The 24,009-nt window shown below is 63.3% G+C and overlaps 1 protein-coding gene across 1 annotated transcript in view; it reads left to right on the top strand.

The window, feature by feature from the left end:
* The first annotated feature begins 6,367 nt into the window (after positions 1–6,367).
* Positions 6,368–24,009, top strand: part of SEPTIN9 (septin 9) — a 146,572-nt gene continuing 128,930 nt past the window's right edge. Inside the window, exons 1-2 of the mRNA XM_036267838.1 lie at positions 6,368–6,452; positions 20,144–20,200. Of these exons, the coding sequence (XP_036123731.1) occupies positions 6,437–6,452; positions 20,144–20,200 (73 nt within the window). The 5' untranslated portion in view covers positions 6,368–6,436. The remainder of the gene's footprint in view (positions 6,453–20,143; positions 20,201–24,009) is intronic.

Here is a 24,009-nt window from a genome sequence, read left to right as displayed (position 1 = left end):
TCCCCACCTGGCTCCTCACCTGGCTCCCCCCTGGCTCCTCACCTGGCCGCCCCTCTCTGGCTCCCCCCTGGCTCCCACCCTGGCTCCTCACCTGGCTCCCCACCTGGCTCCCCTCCTGGCTCCCCTCCTGGCTCCTCACCTGGCTCCCCACCTGGCTCCCCCACCTGGCTCCTCACCTGGCTCCCCCCTGGCTCCTCACCTGGCTCCCCCCTGGCTCCCCCTCTGGTTCCCCCCACTGGCTCCCCCCAATGGCTCCCCCCTGGCTCCCCCCCTGGCTCCCCCCTGGCTCCCCACTGACTCCCCCTTGCTCTCCTGCCTGTGTGCAGGCTTCTCCCACGAGAGCCGTTGCGTATGTGCCCTGGAGCATTCTCAAACCCTAGCTCCTCTGACACCTCCTGCCTGTCACCAGGCTGCAGTGAAATCCTTTCGCCAGCTGCAGGGTGTCTGTCTGTCTTGTTGGCAGGGCCCAGGCAGCCCCGGCCCACCCACAGCCCCACCACCTCTACCCAGCTGCCCCGGGAGCTGTGTTCCCAGCTGAGGTCTCCCACACCAAACCTCGCAGGCTGCCGCCCACCTGATACTCCCCTTGGATGCTGCAGAGCCTCCCCGGCCCTGGGGTGGCCGAGACCCAGCCTGTCCTGTCCGCCAAGGGACCTGCCATCCTGCTGGTCCCCCTTCCCAACCCCGAGCCATCTGGACACCCCCCGCCCTCCCCGCCTCCCACGCAGCCCACCCCGAGGTCCTGGTGACTCATCTCCAGGAATTCCTCTCGGATGCTCTGCAACTTCTCACATCTCCCCGCACCTCCTCGTGGCCCACGCGCCATCTCCGGTGGCCTGAGGTGCTGCGTCAGGCTCCCAGCCGGGCTCTGGTCCCCTCCTGCCCCCCCCGGTCATCTGGAGCCACACTTCAGAGTGCAGATCCGGTCACATCAGCCCCACCCCTGCCCTCTGAGAACCTTCCCTTCCTTTTAGGGTGCAGGTCCGAGTCCTTGCTGTGCCTGGCTCCGCCACCGTCTCCAGCCTCCTGGGCCCTCCTCCAGTCCCTTGGATGGACCATAGTGCCTCCACCTCAGGGCCTTTGCACAGGCAGCCTCTGCATCAACCTCTTTCCCCTCTGTTTGTCCTGATGAATCCTTGCGCATCTCCCTGCTCCCAGCCCAGGCTCCCCTTCTGCAGGGATGCCCTCCCTGGGCCCAGACCAGGCGTGAACCTGACTACACCTTCTCAGATGATTACCTGGCTCTTGTCTGTTTTCCCTACCAACGTACAAACTTTACAGGGCAGGGACCTTAGTGACTAATCAAGGGATATATGTTGAATCAGCCAACGAAAAACAAAGTCATTACTGGGATGAAGCATTATGGGCCTTTTAAAACTTGCTACATGCTGCCAAAGCGCTTTCTGGCAAGGCGGGGGCGGTGGGGACGCGGCGGGGTGCTTCCACGTGGGTGTCGGGGCAGCCGCACCTTGAACATCAAGGCCGTGCCCTCAGCCGGGCCGCGGTCCTGGGACAGGTCCGGAGAGCAGTCAGCAGAGAGGCCGGGCGGCACGGGCAGAGCCGCTGGGCCAAGTCGAGGAAACAAAGGTGGCCAGGCCCCTCTTGGGTCCGAACACGGGCAGCTGCTCTGGTTGGCCTGCCAAAGCCACATCTGACCACTGAGGCCTGGGAGCCTGGGGGGGGCCGGGGACAGGACTAGCAAGAAGCTGACAGAAAAGCACAGGGGAGGACCGGCAGCAGACCCCGGCCGGGCAGATGGCAGGGACGCGGGCTGGAGCTGGACGTGTCCGGCCTGCCGGCGATTCGAGACGCTGTGTCCTGGGGGCCCTGGGAAGGCTCGTTCGCTTGCATTTCTGGCCCCTGGACCGGAAGGACTCAAAGTCCAGGACGGCCACCTGCTCCCACCGTGGCCTCCCTGTGCTGGGCCGCTGCTACGCTGGTCCCGGCGACTTTGCTCCAGGATCCACGGGCTGTCGCTTCCACAGTCCGAGTCAAGGTGACCACTTCTGTCCTCCCTGCTGGCTTCGCTGGACACGTTGCTATGGGGGAGCCCCACATGGCGAGGACGTCAGTTCTAGCTGCCGGAAGCAGGCGTTCAGTCCGAGAGCGTCCACGGGTTCGAATTCTGCCAACAACCAGATGAGCTTGGGCCAGGATCCCCCAGCCGAGCCTTTGGATGACGGCAGCCCGTGAGGTCTCTGGAGCCGAGAGCCCACCTGCGCCAGGCCCGGATTCCTGACCACAGCACTGAGGTGATGACCGCGGCTGTGCGCGGTAATGTGTCACTTTCGCAGCACCAGCTAACGAGCACACTCGCCACAGCATGGCCGTCTCGGGGTGCTCAGACACTCACTCCGTGGCTCAAGGCTCCAAGTCCGAGGACTACAACCAAAAAAGCCCTCTCAGCTCCAAAGGGAGGGGACACGGGGGAACGCCAGGGTCACACTGTGGAGGAGCAGGGAGGAGGGGAGAGAGCCGTGTGGCCGTTTTTGGAGAATATGTTCGGACACGGCCCATCCACGGGCCACAGTTCACCTCCCTCCCACGTGCAGCAGACACTTGCCTCAGCCCAGGAGCCCTCCAGACCTGTCCTTCGTGGTTTGGGGCTCAGATTCGAGGTGCAGGGCCTAGTCGTGGGGCTAAAGTGTGGTGCAGGGGACTCCGGGGCGGGTCTCCCAGTCCTGGCTCCGCGCTCCGTGCCCTGGGCTCTGCCCCTGCCGCTGAGTCACGCTTCCTTTCCCCCCCCGAAGTCTGAGTGTGCAGCTTTCTCCGCCCGCTTCCTTCTCCAAATTCTAGAGCCTTAAAGTCAGAGTTCAAAAGCCTCTCTTCCTTCTCCTCCGTCCTCACCCCACTTAATCCAAGGAACTAAATCCTTGGAAGACTTAGGGGCTGCCTAGTCATTGAAAATCCACCCCATGAGATACAAACCTTACCTACAAGCCTTTAAAAACATTAATAGAATTTTCCCTCCTTTTTTTTTTATTTTTTAGCAGTTTTAGGTTTACAGAAAAATTCAGTGGAGAGTACCGAGTCCCCAGTTAACCCACCCCCATTTCCCATCTATTCCCATTGGTACCTTCCTCATGGCTGATGAGCCAGTATTATGAATAAGTGATTACTGACTGACACCTGTAGTGTCGGTTGAGTCTGTAGTCCGGTGTTGGATGTCCTGTTTGACAAGTGTCTAATGACATGTGTCCATCACAGTCTCACAGAGCAGCCGTACTGCCTCCGCACCCTCTGCTGCACCTGTTGGCCGCTCCCCCTCGCCCAGCTCCCGCCGCCTCTGATGACCGTCTCCCCAGTTCGCCTGTGGACAGAAAGGAGCCACATGCTGAACCTGACAAGCTCAGGGGAGGCCGAAGTCACCACCCAGGGTGGCAGGAATGAAAATCCCTCACTGGAAGGGGTCGGCAGGTGGTCACATCCTAGGCTGGAGCTTCCTTGGCAAAGGCCAACCTTTTCCTCTGAAGTTGTCTTTTGTCTTTGTGCATCTGAGACGACATACCTTTGAGACGGCAGCATCACTGTTCCCGAGCCCTGGGGCACAGCCTCGGCGCCAGAGCCAGAGCCGAGACCGGGCCGCGGGCTCGTTCCCACACACCGTCTCCGGGTGCCGTGAGTGTTCCCTGGTCCCTGTCACGGAGCCGCCAGCGTCAAGTGTCTCCGGTTACTCTCCTCCAAATCAGGGGTTTCCCCGCTTTGCTTTCTCTCACCCCCTCCATCATCACCGGGGTTTCATGTAACCCCCACTAGGTCTCCGCTCTGACCCTCTGTTCATACTGCCTTTCTCCAGAGCATTTTCCCGGCCGTTTGAGTCTGTGCTTCCCGGCCACTGTCGCCAGTTTGGCCCCAATAACTCTTAACAAGACTTGTGGGGCCGGGCGTTCTTTGGCCGACAGCCTCCCCCCGTGTGTCCCGTGGCTGGAATCACACACCGTGGAGCCTTTTCAGGTCGGCCCTCGCTCAGCGCCACAAAGCTACCTGTGACTGGCCCTCGTCCGCCTCGGGCTCCACCCAGGGGTGGGGAGGTCTGTGCCAGGCTCCTGCCCACTGCCTACTCCTAAGCCAGTGCCCCTTGGTTTAGGGTTCAGCGACAGCAGCACAGTCAGGCACTCAACAGGCATGCTTTTCCCAGCCATCCACCCCCCTTGCCAGCTGTGCAAGGTGTTGGAATGCCCACCTATGGGAGAGGAACCCAAGGCACAGAGAAGTCACGTGACTCGTCACACAGCAGACAGTGGTGAGGGAGCTGAGTGTTGGAGAACAGCTTTCAAGCACCTCGGACGCAGAGTGAGGGGGCGGCGTAGCCGTGCGAGTCAATGGCCACCAACGGCATCATGCCCTGCAGTCCTGAGCCAGCAGAAAGCTGGGTCCTCTCTAGGTGATTACATCATACATGTTAGTGTGTATATATATATATATATAATCACCAAAATAAACATTTTGTGCTTAAACAACTAACCTTCATGCATCTCAAAGATGCACTGGTATGGAACACCTCATTCCCCCCTCCCCTTGTCCTTCCTTCTAGTTTTGGGGAATGTTACACGTCCACTATCACTACAACACAGGTGTTCCAGGGGGCCCAGGTACGTGAATTATGACCCACAGGAAGAAGTGTGAGCACTGTGGCTGAGCAAACACAGGTTCCCATGTTCCCAGAGGTTCCCAACTCCAGGACCCATCTCCTCTACGGATGGATGTGATGACGAGATCAGGCGTGTTCGGGGTGGTATGACCGTAGACACCAGGGCTCCTCCCACCGGAGCTAAGTAAAGTGAACAGCGCCAACAATGTGCCCAGCAGGCGGATTCCAGAAAGGCGGTTGCATTTGGGAACCGGGCCATCCGTGTCAGGGGTTATCACCATGCTTACGGGCCAGAATCAGAACACAGCTAAGCCTCTGTCTGGGCCAGAGCAAAATTTGCACAGTGCTGGTGCAAGTGGCAAAGGGGGTGTGCGTGGGGGTGGATATCTCAGAATCCACCCACAGCTGTTCACAATGCATCTCCCCTCCCCAGGCCTATGGCTGCTCCCCTCCTCAGACCCCTTCCCTCCCTCAGCTCTGATCCCAGATAAGGGGTTGGAAGTGGTCCAGGTGGCGTCTGCCTCCACTCTGGTCCAATCAGCTCTAGCCAGGGGGTGGGGAAGGTCACATGGCTGGGCTGCTCCCTCTGCAGGGCTGTGGCGGGACAGATTTCTCAAGAAGGGGAGCTGGTGGGACCAACAGACCAACTGAGCTACACGTGCCTGGGTTCTCACTTTAAAATTCCCACGCTCAGGCAAGAGGGAAATGCTTCGTGGGCCTCCAAGGAAAAAGGAGAGGGAAACGGGAAGAGAGTCCTTGGTGGTGGTAATTTCACTCTGTGTCCTGCGTGCTATTTGGCGCGGCGGGCAGGGAAAGGCGGTGTTGGGCTCTTACTGAGAATTGCTGTGCACCTATGGAGGCGCCGCCCGACCCCTTTTTTCATCCGGGGGCCTCAGCTGGCAAGTCCTGGACGCGCTCACCGTTCGCACCTCTTGGCGTGGTGTCCCGTGACGCATGCGCCTCGAGGCTCGTCCACACCCTTCCGCCGCCCCAGCACTTGGCTACCTGGCAAATTCCTACCCATTCCTTAAAACCGCGCTTTGGCATCACCTCAATAAAACCCCGACACCACCCTGTAGACCAAATTCATCATTTTCTCCTCTGCACATAAAGCAACCGTTTATTGTGGAAACTTTCTCTAAGGGCACAAGTAGAATTCTGCGTAGGTTCTGCGCACTCCTGTGTTACCCGCGCGGGAGAGGCGCGAGTCGGTGCGTCTGTCTGCCAGGCCGACACGGGCGCGCACAGGACGGCACAGACATTGCCACCTGGTGCCACGCACCTACTTCACGGGCGAGGAACCGGGGCCCGCGCCACCCGAGGGGTCACTGCAGTCTGCCCTTCTGGTTGCTGGAAAGGCGGCGGGGCAGTCACGGTCCCTCGCCTGCCCTGCTCTGGTCCGCTAAGCGATGCCGGGCTCCGACCCCGGGCTGTGCCCGCGGCCGCTCCCTGCGCTCCTCCTTCCTACCGTTGCCACCTGGCAGGCCCGGCCCCGCCCGGACTCCGAAAGGGAAAGTGGCCGAGACGCCCCGGAACGAACCACGGCGCCCGGGGAGGGGGTGTGACGGCTGGCGCCGAGCGGGGGCGCGCGCAGCGCAGGGCACCTGGGGCGCGCCCTCCCCGGCCGGACGCCGAGGCGCGGGCCCGCCAGGTGTAGCGAGGCGCCGCCCCCGAGGCTCCGCGCGCACCTCCGCGGGGCGGGGCCGGCCGGGCCGGGGCGGGGCCGGGCTGCCCCCTCCTCCGAGTGTCCAGCCCTCGCACCGCCGCCAGGGTTTGGCGACCTGGGAGCCCGCGCCCCGGGGCCTCGCTGCACACTTTCCTGGGAGCGGCGGCCACAGCGGCACCATGAAGAAGTACTCAGGTGGGCGCCGCGCCCGGGGCGGGGAGAGGTCGGTGTCCGGGGCGAGCCCTTCTTACCTGAGCCCAGGCCGTCGCGGTAGCCGAGGTGTCCGGGGAGCCGAGCAGGTCCCGGAACTCCCAGGGCAGGCTTTGGCGCGTGGGGCATTCGCGCCCGGCCAACTGACACAGCTCCACCCTATCGGCACCGAGGGCCCCCACCCCGGCATTGCACCCCTCCACGGACCTAGCGCTCCCCTTCGCTCCAGTGCCGGGGGGAGTCTGGGCGCCGGGGCCCTCTGATCCCTGCACGGCTGGACCCCTCTTCTGACCTCGCCAAGGGTCCCCTGCCCTGTCTGCCAGCCTCTGCTCGCTTAGCGGGGCAGCGGGGCGCCCTTCCCCCCTGCACGGCTCCCTCGCCCCTGTGCCCTCGCTGGACCCGCTGACTTTCCAGGTGACGCCGGTGGGGTTTCTTTGGGTCCGTGTGCGTGTGTGTAGGGGGCGGTGAGTGGAGGGTTTTCTTGGGTTTCGCCTCCAGCCTGGAGGTCTGGGCCGCAGCATGTTTCCATCGGGCAAGTTCCTCTACCTAGTGGAGCACCAGAATGTTCGCCAAATGGGACCATCCCCGCAGCACCTGAGCTTGGCAACTCGGTTCCTCTTTAGGGTCTCAAGATGCCGTCAGTGTGCTTACAGGTCTAGCGGGTCTGACGTCACACAGGTGGGGAGGGCCTGACCCGCTCTCCTGACGCACTCAGGATCCTTTTCATAAGCTTTTCCCCTCGGCTACTCTGAAGTTCCATTTCACAGACGGGCAAGCAGAGGCCACCGCCTGGAAGGGTAGGCTAAGGGCGATTAAGATGTCCATTCTTTCTTCTTTCTTTCTTTGTGGTTTTCCTCGGAGGATCCATCCGGGCAGGACCCTTTGTCCTCTCAGCCATCAAATACTAAACACATCTCCTCTGCTCCCCCTGCAAACGTTACATTCTTCGCCCTCATCTCTCTGGGTATGAAGTCTATCGATTTGGATTGATAAGGGGACAGAATCATGGGTCTTGGTTGCAGCTTCAGAGACCCTGTGGGCCGTCGCCTGCCCTGTGGGCCACCTCTCCGGCTCCTACTTTCCACATTCAGGAACCAGAACGAGTGATAAAGAATAACTGGTCTCAAAGTGGCTTACTCAGAACTTCCCCTAAATGTCTTCCTGGGTCAGTGGCTTAGAATTTCAACTTTCACCCCTTGCTGCGAACAGCATGGCCCTTCAGACACCCTGGGTTCAGCTCCGTCTCGGCGTGTGGGCACGTTGGTGTGCGGGCGGCAGGGGCTCCCAGGTGGTATATGCGGGGGTTTGGCGTTAGGCCTCTTCCTCCCCAACATGCTCCAAATACTTGAGATGGTTGTGGGCACCGCGGCGCGTGCGGCCCCTTCCCTGGGCCGGCGGTTGGCTCCCGCCTTGGCTCCCTGCACTCCGCCTCCTGCTGGATGGTGGGGTGATCCGGGGCCCGCCAGGTCATAGGTCCTCGGCCTCTTTCTGGGGGGACTTTGAGATGCCCGAGAGCCTCTGAGGCAGGCTTGGTGTCTCCTCTCTCCCCCGCCTACGCCTTCCTCCAGGTAAAAAAAAAAAAAGACGAGCTTTCGGCAGGGTGGAAGCAGAGTTTACGGGGTGAGCGGGGTGAGTAGGACCAGCTCACGAACAGGCAGTGTCCCCAGCTCCTGTGTTTGCTGGGAGGGCGGGGCCCTGGAGGGTGAGGGCAGGGAGGGCTGGGGCACTTCCAGCTCGTCCCCCTGCAGGCGCAGTGCGTGAGGTCAGGTCGGAGGGGGCTGGCGGGCAGGTGGCCTCTTGGCCTCATTCTGCGTGGGCTCCAGTTCTCGTGGTGCCCCTGCTGATCAGGGACACTGTGCGGAAGTCAGACCCACCCCACAGAGCATCGCTGCCCTGAAGCACAGGAAAGCCGGGTAAAAACCCCACATTGGAAATCTCAGGACCCCCGGGAGGCTTTTGCTTTTCACCTGGATGGGTGGGATCACTACTTCTGGGCTTCAAAATAAATTGCATAATTATAACGTTCTCAGAGAGTTGGGCTGAGCACTCATGAGTCTCTGAAAAGAGGGAAAATTCAAACATATGTGTTTTGGAGGGGACCCCCGGTGTCTTGAGTCTATACACTCATTGAACACACACTCCGTGTTGAGCAGGTGCAGCCAGGGCTGTGCCATGGTCCTTGCTTGCAGGGACCCTGGTCTTCCCTGCAGAGGCAGGACGGGGGTGGGCACTGAAGGCGCAGCCAGGGACCCTGGCCCTCCCTGCAGAGGCAGGACGGGGGTGGGCACTGCAGGCGCAGCCAGGGACCCTGGTCCTCCCTGCAGAGGCAGGATGGGGGTGGGCACTGCAGGCGCAGCCAGGGACCCTGGTCCTCCCTGCAGAGGCAGGATGGGGGTGGGCACTGCAGGCGCAGCCAGGGACCCTGGTCCTCCCTGCAGAGGCAGGACGGGGGTGGGCACTGCAGGCGCAGCCAGGGACCCTGGTCCTCCCTGCAGAGGCAGGATGGGGGTGGGCACTGCAGGCGCAGCCAGGGACCCTGGTCCTCCCTGCAGAGGCAGGACGGGGGTGGGCACTGCAGGCGGACCCTGGCCCTCCCTGCACTGGCTCCTTCCACCTGAGCGGTAAGGGCTCCAATGCTACAGAATGCCCTAGAAGGAGGAACTGTGGGCCTGGTGGGAGGTTTAGGGGGAGGCGAGATTGAGCTGGGACTTGGGGAAAGGGAAATTTTGAGTAGGTGGAGAATAAGAGGGTCTTGCAGGTGGCACAAACGAAGGCCCAGGTGGGGCTGCAGGACCCCAGGTGGGTGCTCCGGGCAGGCTCCAACCGCAGCTCTGACTGGCTCAGACTTTTCCAGGGTCCACCTCACCACTGGCTCCCTCGTTCCTTGGGGCAATCAGCCAGCAGTGTGGCCCACATGGGGGGGGGGGGCTCCCAGGGTCTGGTCCTAGGTGGCTCCTCCTGGCTGTGGGCCAAGGCACTGGTCATTTGTTAAGCACAGACTATGCTAATTGCCGTGAGGACTGAGTTATCCGCAGAAGGCTGAGAAACGCCTGCGCCATAACCCGGCGCTGCACCACCTTCATTCTCATCGCCGGCAGGAAGGACGAGGAGGCCGAGTGTTAGTGCCTTTGCCAGGATGCCCGGGAGCTGCTGGCACCCTCCCAGCACCTGTGCGGCTTCTCCCCCGCCCCTCAGTGTGGGAGCGGCTGCAGGCCGAACCCCTCGGTTCTCTGGTGCTCTGAGTTGGGGACTTCTCGATGCACGTGTGAGGCCCTACCAAGCTGGCCCTCAGTGTCCCTGACTCCCTGGGCATCCTCAGTGGCACGGGGCACGTACCCGAGGCCTGAGCGCCACAGAAATGGGGCAGGGGGTTGGTCTGTGTGGGCACGTGGGAATTAGTATGACATTGAACGGCTTTCGGCAGGTCCCAAAGGGGCACCTGGCCCACCTGTGCTGCGGCGACTGCTCCAGGGCTCGGGCAGAGCTGGAGGCTGCCCAGAGGAAGGTTATGCCCCTGCCCCCTCCCCCACACAGCGCTCCAGGAGCTGATTTATGGGAAGGAAGAGGAACTTCCCCAGTGAACTACCCCTTAGGGTGCGAAGGCAGGGTTTCTTCCTCTTTGCCCCCCTTTCGGCCCCCACCCATGGCCCTTCCTGTTGCCTCTTGCCCTCTCCTGTCCCAGCCTGCTTGCTCTGGCGGGTGCCAGGGGCCAGGGGGGAGAGAAAGAGCCACCGTGCATAGGAAACCATGGACCCTGGGGACCCCGGAGGCCCCAGTCCTGGGAGAGCTCGCTGCGCCTGGTTTCTGGGTCAGCCCTGTCCTCAGGCTGTGGTCTGCCCACCCTCCTGCTCACCCCAGACCACAGCCCCCAGCCTGCCAGCGGGGTTCCGAGAGCCCAGTGCCGGCACCTGGCCAGCACCTGAGTTTCAGGCAGCCCACCTTTTTCGGGGCACCCCTGTGTGTTCGAGCCTGGACAAGTGCAGAGGGGACATGGGATAGCCATTCAGGAGCAGCGTTCTAGAGTCCACTTCCTGGTGGAAGTGGGGCGACGTGTGCTCGGAGCCCCCAGGGGGGTGTCCACAGGGGGCCCAAGGACCCGTGTCAGCGAGGAGGCGCTGCCCTCCTCCCGCCGACTGTCTCCTCGGGCGGCCCTCCTCCGAGACCGCCCAGGGCGCGGTGGGCCCGGGCGGCCCTTGTTGGACGCTGTCCAGGGGCAGTGTTGCGTGGGCTCTGCAGTTTGCTTAAGATGTACTTGATAGGGAGGCTGGGCACACAGGAAGGTTCAGGACACGGCTGTGCAGGGCTCAGCCAGGGGGCAGATCCAGCTGGTGGCCTTGGGGGAGGGGAGGCTGCAGAGAGAGGCCCGGCTGGGGAGTGAGCCTTTGGGAGGCAGGGAGTTGGCAGGCTGGTTCCTAAGCCTCTGCTTCCGCAGCTGGGGCCTTGGAGCTCCCCGGGTCTGAGTGCTGCTGGGGGACCTATGGGGCATCACTGGGTACGAGTGGTGAGGTGGAGCTCTCTGGGGACCACTGTGGAGCACACAGGGTCACAGCCCCCGCCATCCGGGAACCGGGTCTCCCAAGTTCCAGTGGCAGCCCCGGAGCTCAGCTGGTCCAGGAGCACACACTGGCCGGCATCAGTCCTGGGGGCCCAGGGCCCTGGGGAGGGGATGGGGGTACCGCAGTCAGGCCCGGGACCTGGGGCCAGCGGGCTTGGCTGCAACAGCCCTGCAGAGTGGGGGTGCCCGTTTCTGGCCTGTTCGGCTCTCTCGGCAGGTTCGTTTCAGCAGCATCTGCCAGGCAGTTGAGTCGGCTCGTGGGTCCTCGCAGCACCTGGCTCCCCGCGCACCTCTGGGCGGGGCCTGGCCGTGGGCCCGCGGGGCTGAGTGTGGCCTCTGCTCCCGGCCCGGTCTCTCTGCCTTATCACCTGTCCCGCCCAGGGCCCGGGTCTGTCTGCAGTCGGCTGAAGGGGGCACTGAGCTGCTGCAGGCGCAGGGTGGCTCCCTGGGGTCCTGCTGCCAGTGGCCTCTCGGAGGCCGAGCAACAACGGGCTTTGTCCTGGGCCTCGTCTGACCTGGTTCTCCGAAGCGTGACTGCTGGCAGCTGGAGCCTCCGGGACCGGAAGGGGGCGGCGCGCGTAAGCCGATCAGGCCCAGGCGGCCTGCCCTCTCTGGCGGGAATGCGAGTCGCCGCCATCCTCGGAGGGCGCTGGCTCCAGGCCCTCTGTGTGTGGGGACAGGAACCTGATGGCCACCCCGGGCCTGCCCGTGTGGGCCCCAGCTCCCCAAGGGCCCCTGGAAGCCCTGGGTGGGGTGAGGAGGGCAGGAAAGGCCTGTCTCACAACCCCTGGGGAATATCACACCCCCCTTGGAGTCGGGGGGGGGGCCGAGGAGGGAGCCTTCTTTCCTCCAGATGGACAGTGGGGGAGGGGCCATTGCCCTCTCCCTGGCCCCTGAGAGGCCTTGCTTCGCCCAGGCAGTTGAAGGGGTGTGCCGCGAAGCCTAGGCTGTGCTGGGACCCTCTGCACCCCTAAGGCTGCACCTGGGAACTAGGGGGCTGGCCCCTTGTTCAGGGCAGGCCAGGCCAGGCGTGCTGGGGCAGCAGCTGACATGCGGGCAGCGGTGACGGTGCCAGGCCGGAGATGGCTCACAGAGAGGGGGTTACCAGGAGGGGCGGGCACAGGGAGCTGGCAGGACACCTCTGGGCTTGTCCTTCAGGTGCCTGTGACCCGCATCCCATAGCCTCCTGTTTCCACCAGGACTGGGGCCCAGATCCCAGCGGGGGGATTACTCTCTGGTAACCCGAGCCCCTTGGAAGTGGGTTAAATCCAAGCCCTGTTGTCTTCCTGCCTGTTGAGGACCCGGGGGAGCAACCCAGAGGGACTTGGGGGATGGTTTGCAAAACTCTGATCACTGCTGGATGTGAGCTCTGTGCCCACAGGGCCAAGTGTGTGTGTCCAGGGGTAGGGTCGGGGGCTGCGCAGAGGTGACCTACTGTGGACACACGGGGACACCGGCGAGGACAGCCAGCGAGGACGTCGTGGGCTGGAGCTGAGGAGGCGGTGGATTTCTTGTCAGCGCTGGGGGCCGCAGCGTGGTCAACCCTGGCTCTGCGGAGTGACTCATTCGGGACCCCAGAGCCTTCCCGGACCTTTGCTTGACTTTATTTCTTCTTACGGAGAGCTTTCTAAAATACACGCTGCATTGGCCCTTCTCTTTCGCCTTCATTTCTGTCGTTCACGTTGCTCGTTACTTATCGCCAAGCAACGTGAGCAGGAATTGGAAGGAGGGATTCCAGCCCCATCGGTGGTGGCGTGGCTGTCGGCGCAGGCTTGTCCGCACACGTCGCGCTCGGCTTCGTTCGAAGGTCCAAACGCCTTCTCGGAGCTGCGGTCTCCTGCGGGAGCCGTTAGGCTCTTTTCCCGGGAAGGCGGTTCTCAGGGGTGGGTCAGGGCTCAGCTCCGGCCCTTCAGAGCGGCCGTCCCGTCTTACTTAGCTGCGCACCTGCGCGGCCTGCTGACCGCCCGTCCCCGTGGCGGCCCCGGAGCCGAGTCCAGGCTGCGGTGCAGCCGCCCTTCCGAGAGCCCTGTTCTTGACTACGGGGTACAGGCTGCTTGGCGACTGGAGATTCTCCAGGGAGTTAATTTCATAAAATATGACGACCCCCTTTCCCAGCATTCCTGGGACCGCCCCGAACCAGCATTTCATGAAGAGGCTTAAGGAACAGGAAACGCCGCTTGCCCTGACTGTCCGCCTGCGTATCACCATGGGGACAACCAGGGTCCCTTGTCATTGAAAAGACCAGCCCTGCTGCCTGTGGTCTGTGCGCCCTCTCTGACCGGCGAGAGGTCATGTGACTGGAGTCCAGGGACCAGTCACCTGGTGGGAGCCGGACACAGGTGGGCCCGCCGGGCGGGAGGGCGGCTAAGGAAAAACAGAACCTGCTGCTGGAGAGAACCCCAGCACAGGGCCGTCCACCCTGGCTCTCCCTTGCTGTCACCTGTCTCCGTTGAACCCCCTAACCCGGCAGACGGGGACCGCAGAGCGAGCTGTCCGCGCAGTCACAGGCGAGCCTGGGAGGGGCGTGGAGTGGAGGGCTGTTCTCATGCCGAGAGGGTATTCCTCGTGTGTCTGAAATTCAGGTGTAACCCAGGGCCTCGGGTTTTACACGGGGCACCCAGCTGGTGACCGTGGGAGGGAGGGGCTCTGGGGCCCTTGCTCAGCGTGGTGTTAGAGCCGGTTTGGCCACCTGGTGGAGCTGGCCTGTGGCCGTGAGCAGGGCTGACCCTCCTTGCAGGAGCTGCTGGCACCTCCCCACCCATGGTGGCACCCCGTGGCTCCTCACGGGGCTGTGGGCGCCACCAGGAGAGCGGCCAGCTCCTGGAGCAGGGCCGATGCTCAGTGGGTGTGTTATGAGCCTGCGCTTTGTAGCTGTGGAAACAGAGGCTCGGAAAGACTCCACATGCACCCCGAGACGCAGCAGGAGGTGGAGGTGCCCCGCGCGCCCCCCCCTCCTCTACTCTGCACAGAGCTCCGCCCTGGCGCGGCCCCAGCCTCCTCCAGCTTCGGGCCCCCCAGCTGGACCCTGACCCGACCCAGCCTGAACCTCAGCAGAGGCTGAGGGCCCTGCACCAGAGCCAGCGGCCCCGTCGGCCTTTGTACTGGGGCGACTGCTCCTCACCACGGCTGGATGCAGCCCCCCAAGCGAGAGGGTGGGCTTGTCAGGGTGGGTGTCAGAGAAGGGACCCGAGCCCTGGCATCAAGGCCCAAGGCTTTCTGAGATCAGAGCTGGTCGTCTTTGGCAAGAGCCTGTTCCCACAGCAAAAGGATTCCTCCTGTAGGTGATACATTGAGGTTCCTTTAACCCACAGCCCCGCCGCTGGCCTTGGGGGTAGGGGAAGGTTGCCCTGCAATGGGGGCAGGGAACTGGGGGACCCCAGGGGGTCCGTCCTGCCTCCCCAGTGCACTCCTCACAGGGAGCAAAGGCCAAGGGCAGAGAGTGGAGGAGAGAGGAGGCTTATCTCCTTATCTCGGCTCCTCTGAAGATAAGCCTGGAATTTGACTCTTCGCTCCCCACCCGAAACCCTTGACTCTGATCCAGCCCTTCACCGCTCCTGTGAGCACCCGGGCTGCCTGCCGTGGAGAAGGGGGCAGTGTGTGTCCTGGGGCCCTCCTCCTGGGCGCACAGGGCCAGGGACAGCCCGGAGCGCAGGTCCTGAGGGACTCGCGCGAGTTTTAAGGAAAAACAGACTTGACTGTGTTCTGTAGGTGAGCTCTGGTGCTGCTGACCTGTGTTTCTTCGGGAGTCTTCACGATGCCTCTCCCTGCCTGGCTCCCTTTGGGGACCAGGGGGACTTTCTGACCGGAGGAAGGGCTGCCCAGCCCCATTCACTGTCGGTACAAGAGCAGAATGGTGTGTGTGTCCCTCCCCCAGGGACAGGCTGACTCCTGCTCTGCCCTCTCCTCAGGGTGAGGTCTGGGCTGTGTGAGGCCCCAGAGGGCTTGGGGAAGTGGCCGTGGGGTGACGGTGGCCCCGTGAGCCCTGTGAGCACAGGTGCCGTGGGAGGCAATACAGTGCTCACAGCGCATCAGCGTGAGAGTCTCTCTAGGCTCCCCGCCCGTTTAACCATTTCAACCTCAGAATTTCCCAGGCTCCATCATAAACACTTGGTGGAAAGGGAAAAATAGAAGGCCATCTACTGTGTCCTTCTCTGTCTCCTATCCCGGCTCCTCAAATTATATGCACAGGGGGAGACCTGTGAGACAAGCCTCCTGGTGTCAAGACACATGGGCCAGCTTCCGTCTGCTGTGCCCGGTGGGGCTGTGCCCTGTGGGACTGTGCCCGGTGGGGCTGTGCCCTGTGGGACTGTACCCGGTGGGGCTGTACCCTGTGGGACAGTGCCCTGTGGGGCTGTGCCCGGTGGGGCTGTGCCCTGTGGGGCAGTGCCCTGTGGGGCTGTGCCCGGTGGGACTGTACTCGGTGGGACTGTGCCCGGTGGGACTGTACTCGGTGGGACTGTGCCCGGTGGGACTGTACCCGGTGGAGCTATACCTGGTGGAACTGCACTGTGCCTGGTGGAACTGTGCCTGGTGGGACTGTGCCTGGTGAAGCTGTACCTGGTGGAACTGAATTGTGCCTGGTAGAACTGTGCCTGGTGGAACTGTACCCGGTGGGGCTGTACCTGGTGGAGCTGTGCCTGGTGGGGCTGTACCCAGTGGAACTGTACTTGGTGTGGCTGTACCCGGTGGGGCTGTACCTGGTGGAGCTGTGCCTGGTGGGGCTGTGCCCGGTGGGACTGTGCCTGGTAGGACTGTGCCCGATGGGACTGTGCCTGGTGGGACTGTGCCTGATGGGACTGTAGCCGGTGTGGCTGTACCTGGTGGATCTGTACCTGGTGGGGCTGTACCCGGTGGGGCTGTACCCGGTGGGGCTGTACCTGGTGGAGCTGTGCCTGGTGGGGCTGTGCCCGGTGGGACTGTGCCTGGTAGGACTGTGCCTGATGGGACTGTAGCCGGTGTGGCTGTACCCGGTGGATCTGTACCTGGTGGGGCTGTACCCGGTGGGGCTGTACCCAGTGGGGCTGTACCTGGTGGAGCTGTACCTGGTGGAGCTGTACCTGGTGGAGCTGTGCCTGGTGGGACTGTGCCCGATGGGACTGTGCCTAGCGGGACTGTGGCAAAGGGGTGGAGAGGGCACCAGGCAGTGTACCTGGAAGAAGGCTCCTCCGTCAGTCTGTGGTGGTGGCCGCATGCTCCGAATGCTCGCTGTACAGGAAGATGATTTTCCCAGGGCACCTCGGATCGCCCTCTTGCTCTCGTGGACCCGGGGCCCCCTTCCTTGTCTGGATATCTTTTCTGGGATGCCGGCCGCCACGAGTCCTCGCGTTGATGCCTCTGCTGCCCTTTGCTCCATGTCAGCTGAAGTATGTCTTGATCTTGTGGCCTCAACATATTAAACTTCACAAAATGGCCTTTGCCCTGGCCCAGGTGAGCAGACAGCAGGTGCGGAGTTTCTGGGAGGGCACCGGGTGAGTCCTAACTCATCTGTTTGCTCAGGATTTGGGGGACTCCCCCTTCCTCTAGTGTGCCACTGTCAGGCCCGGGGCTTTGGACTGCCCTCAACTGGAAGGGAGTCAGAACTGCTGGCGGTCTTTCTGGGGGTGGCCACCCCACCGCTCTCACGTGCCCGGTGCCGTGCTCGAGCTCCCATTTGGTTAACACGCACCAGCACAAGCAGCCACGCTCTGTTAAGTCCTAATTACAGATCTCTGGTGAATAATAATGGTAATAATACTGCTACTAAAAATTAACACACTAATAATGATGATAAAGTCATCTTTAAAAAAATTTTTTTTCTTCTTTATTGATTTTAGAGAGGAAGGGAGAGGGAGAGAGAGATAGAAACATCAATGAGAGAGAACATCGATCAGCCGCCCCCTGCATGCCCACCACTGGGAATTTGGCCCATAACCTGGGCACGTGCCCTGACCAGGAATCGCACTGGCAACCTCTTGGTGCATGGGTCTATGCTCAACCACTGAGCCACACCAGCTGGGCAATAAAGTCATCTTTGAGGGCCATCTTTCTGTGCCAGGCGTTGGGCTGAGTGTCTAGTGTGCAGCCTCATTTAATCTGCTCACAGATGAGTGGACACGTTCTCGCGCCCATTCTGCAGATGGCAAGGCTGAGGCGCAGGAAGGGAGGTGTGTCCCGGGCCCTCGGCACCTGCTGAGGTCTGGGCTCTGACTCTGTTGGTCCGACTCCAAACTCCCGGGCCCCTAAGAACTCAAATACTTTGGTCTGGGAGGACGCCAGGCAGCTGAATCTCAAATCCTCTCCTCTCTTTCCAAATATGTTTTATTTTAAAGTCACATAAAAACAACTCAATTCTCAACTGGACTGACCGAGCCGTTAGATGTCCCGGAGGCATTTCCAGCTGCCTCTCCACCGGACGGGGACTGGGACCCAGGCCTGCGTCACCAGGTGGGGTGGAGTCTCGGCGACTCAGCCTGGGTCTCTCCGGGCGGTGGGAGTGTTCAGGTGCAGGCACTCGGCCACACCGCCCACACCTGGGGAGCATGCCCTACATCTGCTCTGTGCCAGGGGCTGCCAGGCACCAGCCGTGCATTTTGGGAAACGGGAAAAATAAACTGTGCAAATAAACTAAAAACTCCACCCGGGAAATCTGAGGCAGATGTCTCTCCCTCAATACCATCCCCCATCAGGTTGGGAGGACGGGAGTCCTGCGCGTTCTTGGGGATCAGATGCCTGGGGGAGGGGCAGGGGAGGGTCACCTGAACAGATCCTTTTCATTTGGCCGTTGTCCAGAGGCCAGAGGCAGGGGACACCGGGGGCGTCGGTCAGCTGGCCCGGGGGGTTGTGGCCGGAAGTGACTCAGCCCACAGGAATGCTGGCCGCTCCGCGCCCGGTACCCTTTCCGCACCCGGCAGCCTGCGTCTTCGGGCACAGCTGCTGGCCCCCATGCCACTCTGCCCAGGCGGCTGACCTCTAGTAGCTCATGGCGTAAACGTGGGATGGGGACAGAGGATGATAATTCTCATGGGTCATTACACACAGTGCAGCACCCGATGAGGTGTGGGAGGGGGGTCACGGCCCGCGTGGACGCAGCACAAGCTGGGGCTGGGCACCGGGTTCACTCCTCTGGCCTCAGCATCCTCGGGGCCAGGCTGTCTGTCCTCCTGCCCCGGGCAGCCCCCCAGAGCCACCCCGGGCAGCCCTGTCCCGGCCGCAAGGGGGCTGTCGGTTCTGGGGCCACTGCTGGTCCCCCCGCCCCGCAGGTCTGTGCTGTGGCCCGGCCTCTCCCTGGCGGGGCTGGCTCGGGACCCCGCCTCTGGTTCACCTCCGAGAAGGACGGGGTCTTCATCGCTCAGAGGTGAGCAGATGTCATCAGAGTCGGGGGGCCACCGACGGGGGGTGCTACCACCTCTGCGGTGTGAGGCCACTGGGTTCCCCGGGTGCCCAGAGAGCAGAACCAGCAGGTGAGCTGCGGGGAGACTCTGCAAGGAGGCTTGTTATCAGGAACGGGCTCAGCAGTGACGCAGCCCTGGAGGCCCGCTGCGGCCGGTGGGCCGGGCCCAGGAAAGCCGGGCTTCCCGCCCAGGGCCGAAGGCCCAGGACCAGGGAGCCGATGGTGCAGGTGTCTGTGGGCAGGAGGAGACCCGCGTTCCAGTCCGGCCGAGAGAGGGTCTCCCTTCCCCACCTTTGTCCTCAGTGGGTGGGAAGAGGGGGACGACATGCTCGACTCAGCTCGCCGATTCGCGTGCTAGTCCCACCCAGAAACAGCCTCACAGGCACCCAGAGAAAATGTTACCAGGTGTCTGGGCACCCTGTGGTCCGGTCACGTTGACATGCACAGTGACCCTTCACAGTCGCCGAGGTGGCTGGGCTGGGACTGGGGGTGTGCGGCAGCTGGGGGGTTCCGATCCTCGCTCCCTCAGCCTGCCCGTGGGGCTGCGGGTCCAGTGCGTGGAGTGTGGACCCGTGGCCGTGGCTCGGGCCTGGGCAGTAGCCGTGGCCGTGGCCACACAGCGTCCACCTGGCCCTCCTTCGAGGGTTGGCTTGTCCACCTGGTCCCTTTGTGTCGGGCCGACATCGCCCGCCTCGGGCTCTGGAACCTTTCGGAAGGTCGCGGCCGCCCTCACTCCCAGCCGGTCCAGCTCAGGGCTGCGTGGGGTGAATGACCTAATGGACGAGCACCTGGAGAGGCACTGTGGGAGCCTGTCCCGGGGGACTGCTGGGGGGCCATCTGGGTGGTGCCAGACAGCGGGCCGTGGGCGCTGGGCGCCTGGGTCTGCCCGGGGTCGCTCCTGAGCAGCAGGCTCGGCTGCAGCCGTCTTGCTGCCTGTGGGAAAGGCCTCTGCCGGGCCCACCGGGGGCAGCCTGCAGCTGTGAAGGCCGGCCTGGCGGTCCAGGGGGCACCCCCCCGGAGCACGCGACCCGACAGCGACGTGGCTGGCAGCCACCGCCACCCCGCAGCCCGTCCTGCACCTCCGGGTGCGTGTGGCTCAGCGCCTGAGCAGGTCTCTTCGAGCCGGGGCTCGCCGGCCTAACCTCGCCGAGGGTGGCGCGCTGAGCCAGGGTGTGCGGGGAGCGAGCCCACGCGGCAGGAGGACGTGCTCATCTGGGCTCTGCCCTTGTCCCCCCGGGGGGCGGGGAAGAGAGCAGCTCAAATCCAGCCCCAGCCCAGCCCTGCTGCCCTGTGCTGCAGACCCCGTCCCAGGGAAACCCCGTCCTCGGACAGGCAGACACGGCCACACCAGGGACTGCCCCAGGCCACCTCCTCTCTGCGTCCCGCACAGCCCTGCGCCCTGGCACACCCGAACCAACTCGAGTCTGGAGTTTGACGGACTTGGGTTCCTTCTGGCCTCGTAGCTGGTGGCCCTGGACAAGTGACTACCCCACGGAGCACCCTCATCAGCAGAACGGGCGAGGGAGGGCCTGGGGGGGAATGCGTGTGAAGGCTTTGGCCCCGTGCCTGGCCTCGGCCCGGTGGTGGTGGCCGTCACTGCAGGTGGCTGCTGGGCCCGGGTGTCACCTGGAGGCCCAGGGCCTCTGGCCTCACAAGGGACCGCTTCCTGGTTCTGGAGCCCCCGGCGGGACCAGAGGCCCAGCGTTTACCCAGAGCCCTCGTGTGACCTTTATCCTCTGCCTTTGTCTTCAGGAGTCACACGGACATCCAGCGGCCGTCTCCGGAAGCTCGGTGACTCGACTGGCCCGGGTAAGTGGCTTGCCCAGCGTGGCCCCTTTGTCTGACTGCATCAGGAGTTACCGCTCAGGCTGGGAAGGGCTCTCCCGACCTCGGGGCCCAGGCTGGGCAGGCAGGGGTCGGAGGGCGCCGGGGCTCTGCCCCCAGCCTTGGCGCCTGGCTGAGTGTGTGCGGCTTCTCCCCACCAGATCCCTGGTTTCCGCGACCTGGCCCCGTGTGACCATCACAGGGGCCCAGCAGCCGGGCCCAGGGCCGGTGTTTGTCCTCAGGGCCCCTTCTCACAGGTGTTGGGCTCGGAGATGGAGGGGCCTCCAGGAGGAGCCGGCGCCCTCCTTGGGAAGAGCAGAAATGTGCGAGGGCCCGCTGGGTGCCAGACCCCCGGCAAGACGGAGGGAGGGGCGCCGCGGAGCCGGAGCAGGGGTGTGCCGCCTGTACCCACCCCGCCTTCCAGACCAGCCCTGTCCCGCAGACCCCTGTGAAGGTGGACACTGTCACACGTACTCCCCCCGCGGCAGCCGCGAGCTACCCGTGACCACTGAGCGGCTGAAGTCTACCTTGTCACGTGTATTTCATTTATTCACTCATTTGCATAGAATTATTTAACTGATTTGATTTTAGTTAATTTCTACATGTGACTGGTGGCTGTAAAAATCTGACATTTCTAGACCATCTGGCAACCCCGGAGCCCGGATCCTGTACCCAGCGTCCCTCGGGGCCATGCAAACCTCTCCCCACGTCCATCCTCCGGAGGCCAAAACGTGCCGGGGGCTGGGCACCCCAGGCCTGTGGGGTGGCGGAGGGGCAGCTCTTTGCAGGAAATGGGGTGGAAGTGGGGGTGATGTGATGTTATGTGGGGGCTTTGATGTCCACTCGTGTGTGTCTGAGGCCCCTTTGGAGCCGGATAGGCCTGGACGGAAGAGAGGCTGACGCCCTGCTGGAGGCCCTCAGGGCAGGGGAGCGACTCACATCTTGGTGAAGCAGAATCCGGCCCCCTCAGCATGGCGGGTTGCTAACCACTGGACTGCCTGGCTGCTGCTGTGTTTCTGGGGAGCCTTCCTCGGGGCCGCTCCCTCTTCCTCCCTCCGAGGACCGGGCCGGGGAGCGGCCCCCGCCTGCCGGGGCAGTGACGCACGCAGGAGGCTGGCGCCCGGGGCTGGCCCGGTGGACAGGGCCTGCTCCGGCCATGGCCCTGCGCTCAGACCGGCCAGTTCTGTGCTGTCAGCACTTGGCCACTGCGGCCCCAGCTCCGCTTGGAAGCCGAAGGCATAATTAGGCGCAGCCCGGAGCTGGTGATCTGGGTTTCGCATGGGACAGCCTGCTGACACAGGCAACCCTCTCTGCGGGCCATGCGGGCCCGGCCCAGACGCCCTCCCTTATCTCCCGCTACGGCTCCGGCTGCAGGCTCCGCCTCCGAGGCCCAGGCTCTTCCAGGCGGGGTTCTCCCCGCACCGGCCGCTCAGCCCTCCCCTCTGAGCCTTGCGGGGGGGGGGGGGGGGGGCTGCGTACCACACGGTGCTTCCTCCGTCCTTGTCGGTTTCCCGAGGCTGAGTGGGGACCAGGCCAGGGGTGGCTGTTTCTGCCATGAGCCACAGTCCCTCTGCTCGGACCACACCCGGTCAATCTTTTGACAAGCTTGCTCGTTTTCTGTCTTCTTGTATAAACAGAATGGTTAGACGAAGGAAAATATAAAGAATAGCCCGGCCGGTGTGGCTCAGCGGTTGAGCGTCGACCCTGCACCAAGAGGTCTCCGGTTCAATTCCCGGTCAGGGCACATGCCCAGGTTGTGGGCCCGATCCCCAGTGGGGGGCATGCAGGAGGCGGCCAGTCGATGTTCTCTCTCATCGATGTTTCTGTCTCTCTCTCTCCCTTCCTCTCTCTCTAAAATCAATAAAGAAAAGAAAGAAAAAAAAATATATATATATATATATAAAACATGATGCCTGTGCGCCCACCCCTCCTACTTTAGAACTGGGAGGTACAGGTGTAACCCAAGCCCGGAGACCCTTTCCACGCCCCTGCTCCGCCGAGCCCCCCGCCTCCCCGAGTTTAGGACGTGTCACCGCAGCAGCATGTCTCATCCTGAGCACTGTCAGGGCGTGTCATGTGGCCGGGGGGTCGGGGACTGCTCTTGGCTTGTTCGCACGGCGGGGTGACTTTGACGTGGGTCCCCGTGGATCCCTGCAGCTTAGTGTGTTGACCTGGATGCAGACGAGGGCTCCTCGAGGTGGGTGTGGGAGGCAGGAGCAGACAAACTTATCGGCACAGGGCTGCCGGACGGGAGGCCCGTGAAGGCGTCTTCCATCGCCGACCCTGCGGGAACAGCCTGCTTCTTGGGGCCGATGGGCTGGGTTACGGGGACGCCCACCCTCGGCCCTCCCAGGGGCCCTTCCCGTTTCTCCTCCACGCTCACCCACTTCCTGGGCCTTGAGCAGCCACTCTGGGCCGCTGCCCTCCCAGACCACAGTCTGCGGCCAACCTCTGCCCTGGTTCCCAGGCACTGCTGCCTCACCAGCTTGCGGCCCCGCCCAGCCAGCTGGCCTTCTCCTGCCCTGACGTCCGGCGTGCGGCTGGGACCTGCTGTTCCTCCTTCAGATGCCTCTGGGGTTGGGGGGCTCCTCCCGGTCCCACCCTCGTCCCTTCTGTATGGGCTCCACTGTGCCCCTCTCCCAAGTTCGTGGCCATCCCCAACCAAAGAGAGAGGCCTGGCCTGGAAGTCGGTCTTCTGCACACGTGGTTAGTTACGGACCTCGAGATGAGGTCATGTCAGGGCCAGGCTGGGCCCTGCATGTGGTGGCTGGTCCTTCTGAGAAGAGGAGAGACAGACACCGGGGGAGGAAGCCCCGTGAGGACAGGGGCAGGTCAGAGTGATGAGCCGCGGCCGCCCGAGGCCGCCCGACGCTGGGAGAATCGGGAAGGGTTTGCCCAGAAGCTCTGACAGTGGGATTTGGAATCCGCCCCCCCAGCTGAGAGAGGATCCAGTTCTGTTGTTTCAAGCCCCTCGGTTTATGGGGATCCGTTTGGCAGCTCCAGGAAGCGAGGGTGCCTCCCGCCCGGCTATTGGTGGACATCCACGCACAGAAGGGTTTCCCTGAAATGCTGCTTGTCCGGGCCGGCTCCCTCCCCACCCGCCTCCTCCCTCCCAGCCACAAGTCCTGTCCTTAGGGTGGAAGGCGAGGGCCCTGCTCCAGGCCACCGAGGGGGCCCCGCCCGGGGAGGGCTCAGCGGCGGACACCAGCCAGACGTCATCCTCAGGCCGTCAGTGCTGGAAGGGTGAGGCTGCAGCTCCCTCCCTGTTTCCCCAGGCCACGGGCTCGCCGCCTGGCAGAGAGCTGCTCAGGACACGTGCTGAATGGCCAGGTGTCCTGTTTCAGGCCACGAGGGCAAAGGGGAGGGAGCGGGCTCTGTGGCAGGGAGCTGGTCAGGGAAGGCGTGGCCAGAGTCCGGGCTGCCCCTGGGCTCCCACGGGCTCCTGGGCTCCTGCTCCCTCTCCCGTCGCTGACGACGGCTCCTTCCTTCCGCACGTCTCAGCCTTGCGACCCACTCAGGTGCCCAGTGTCGGCCTTGACCTCTGCCGTCCCCCAAGCATCCCCAGGTCAATAGGTTACCAAAATTTTGTCCACTTACTCTCCCCCCAAAGAGCCCTGGGAGGGGCCATGACTTGGTCAGGCCTCTGGTGTCCCTTCCCATCCCACCCCTTGTCCCGCGGGGGCTCCTCCCATGCGGTGGGCATTTGCCAAGTCCCGCCTGTGCCGGAGACTGGATGACAGGCTCCGCCCAGGTGACTGTTGACAGCAGACCTGGTGCTGGTCCTGTCACTTGAA

The sequence above is a fragment of the Molossus molossus genome, unplaced genomic scaffold (genome assembly GCF_014108415.1).
Source record: "Molossus molossus isolate mMolMol1 unplaced genomic scaffold, mMolMol1.p scaffold_m16_p_19, whole genome shotgun sequence".
In the NCBI taxonomy this organism is placed as follows: Eukaryota; Metazoa; Chordata; class Mammalia; order Chiroptera; family Molossidae; genus Molossus; species Molossus molossus.
Note: the sequence above shows the minus strand (reverse complement) of the source record. Positions and strands in the feature narration are given on the sequence as shown.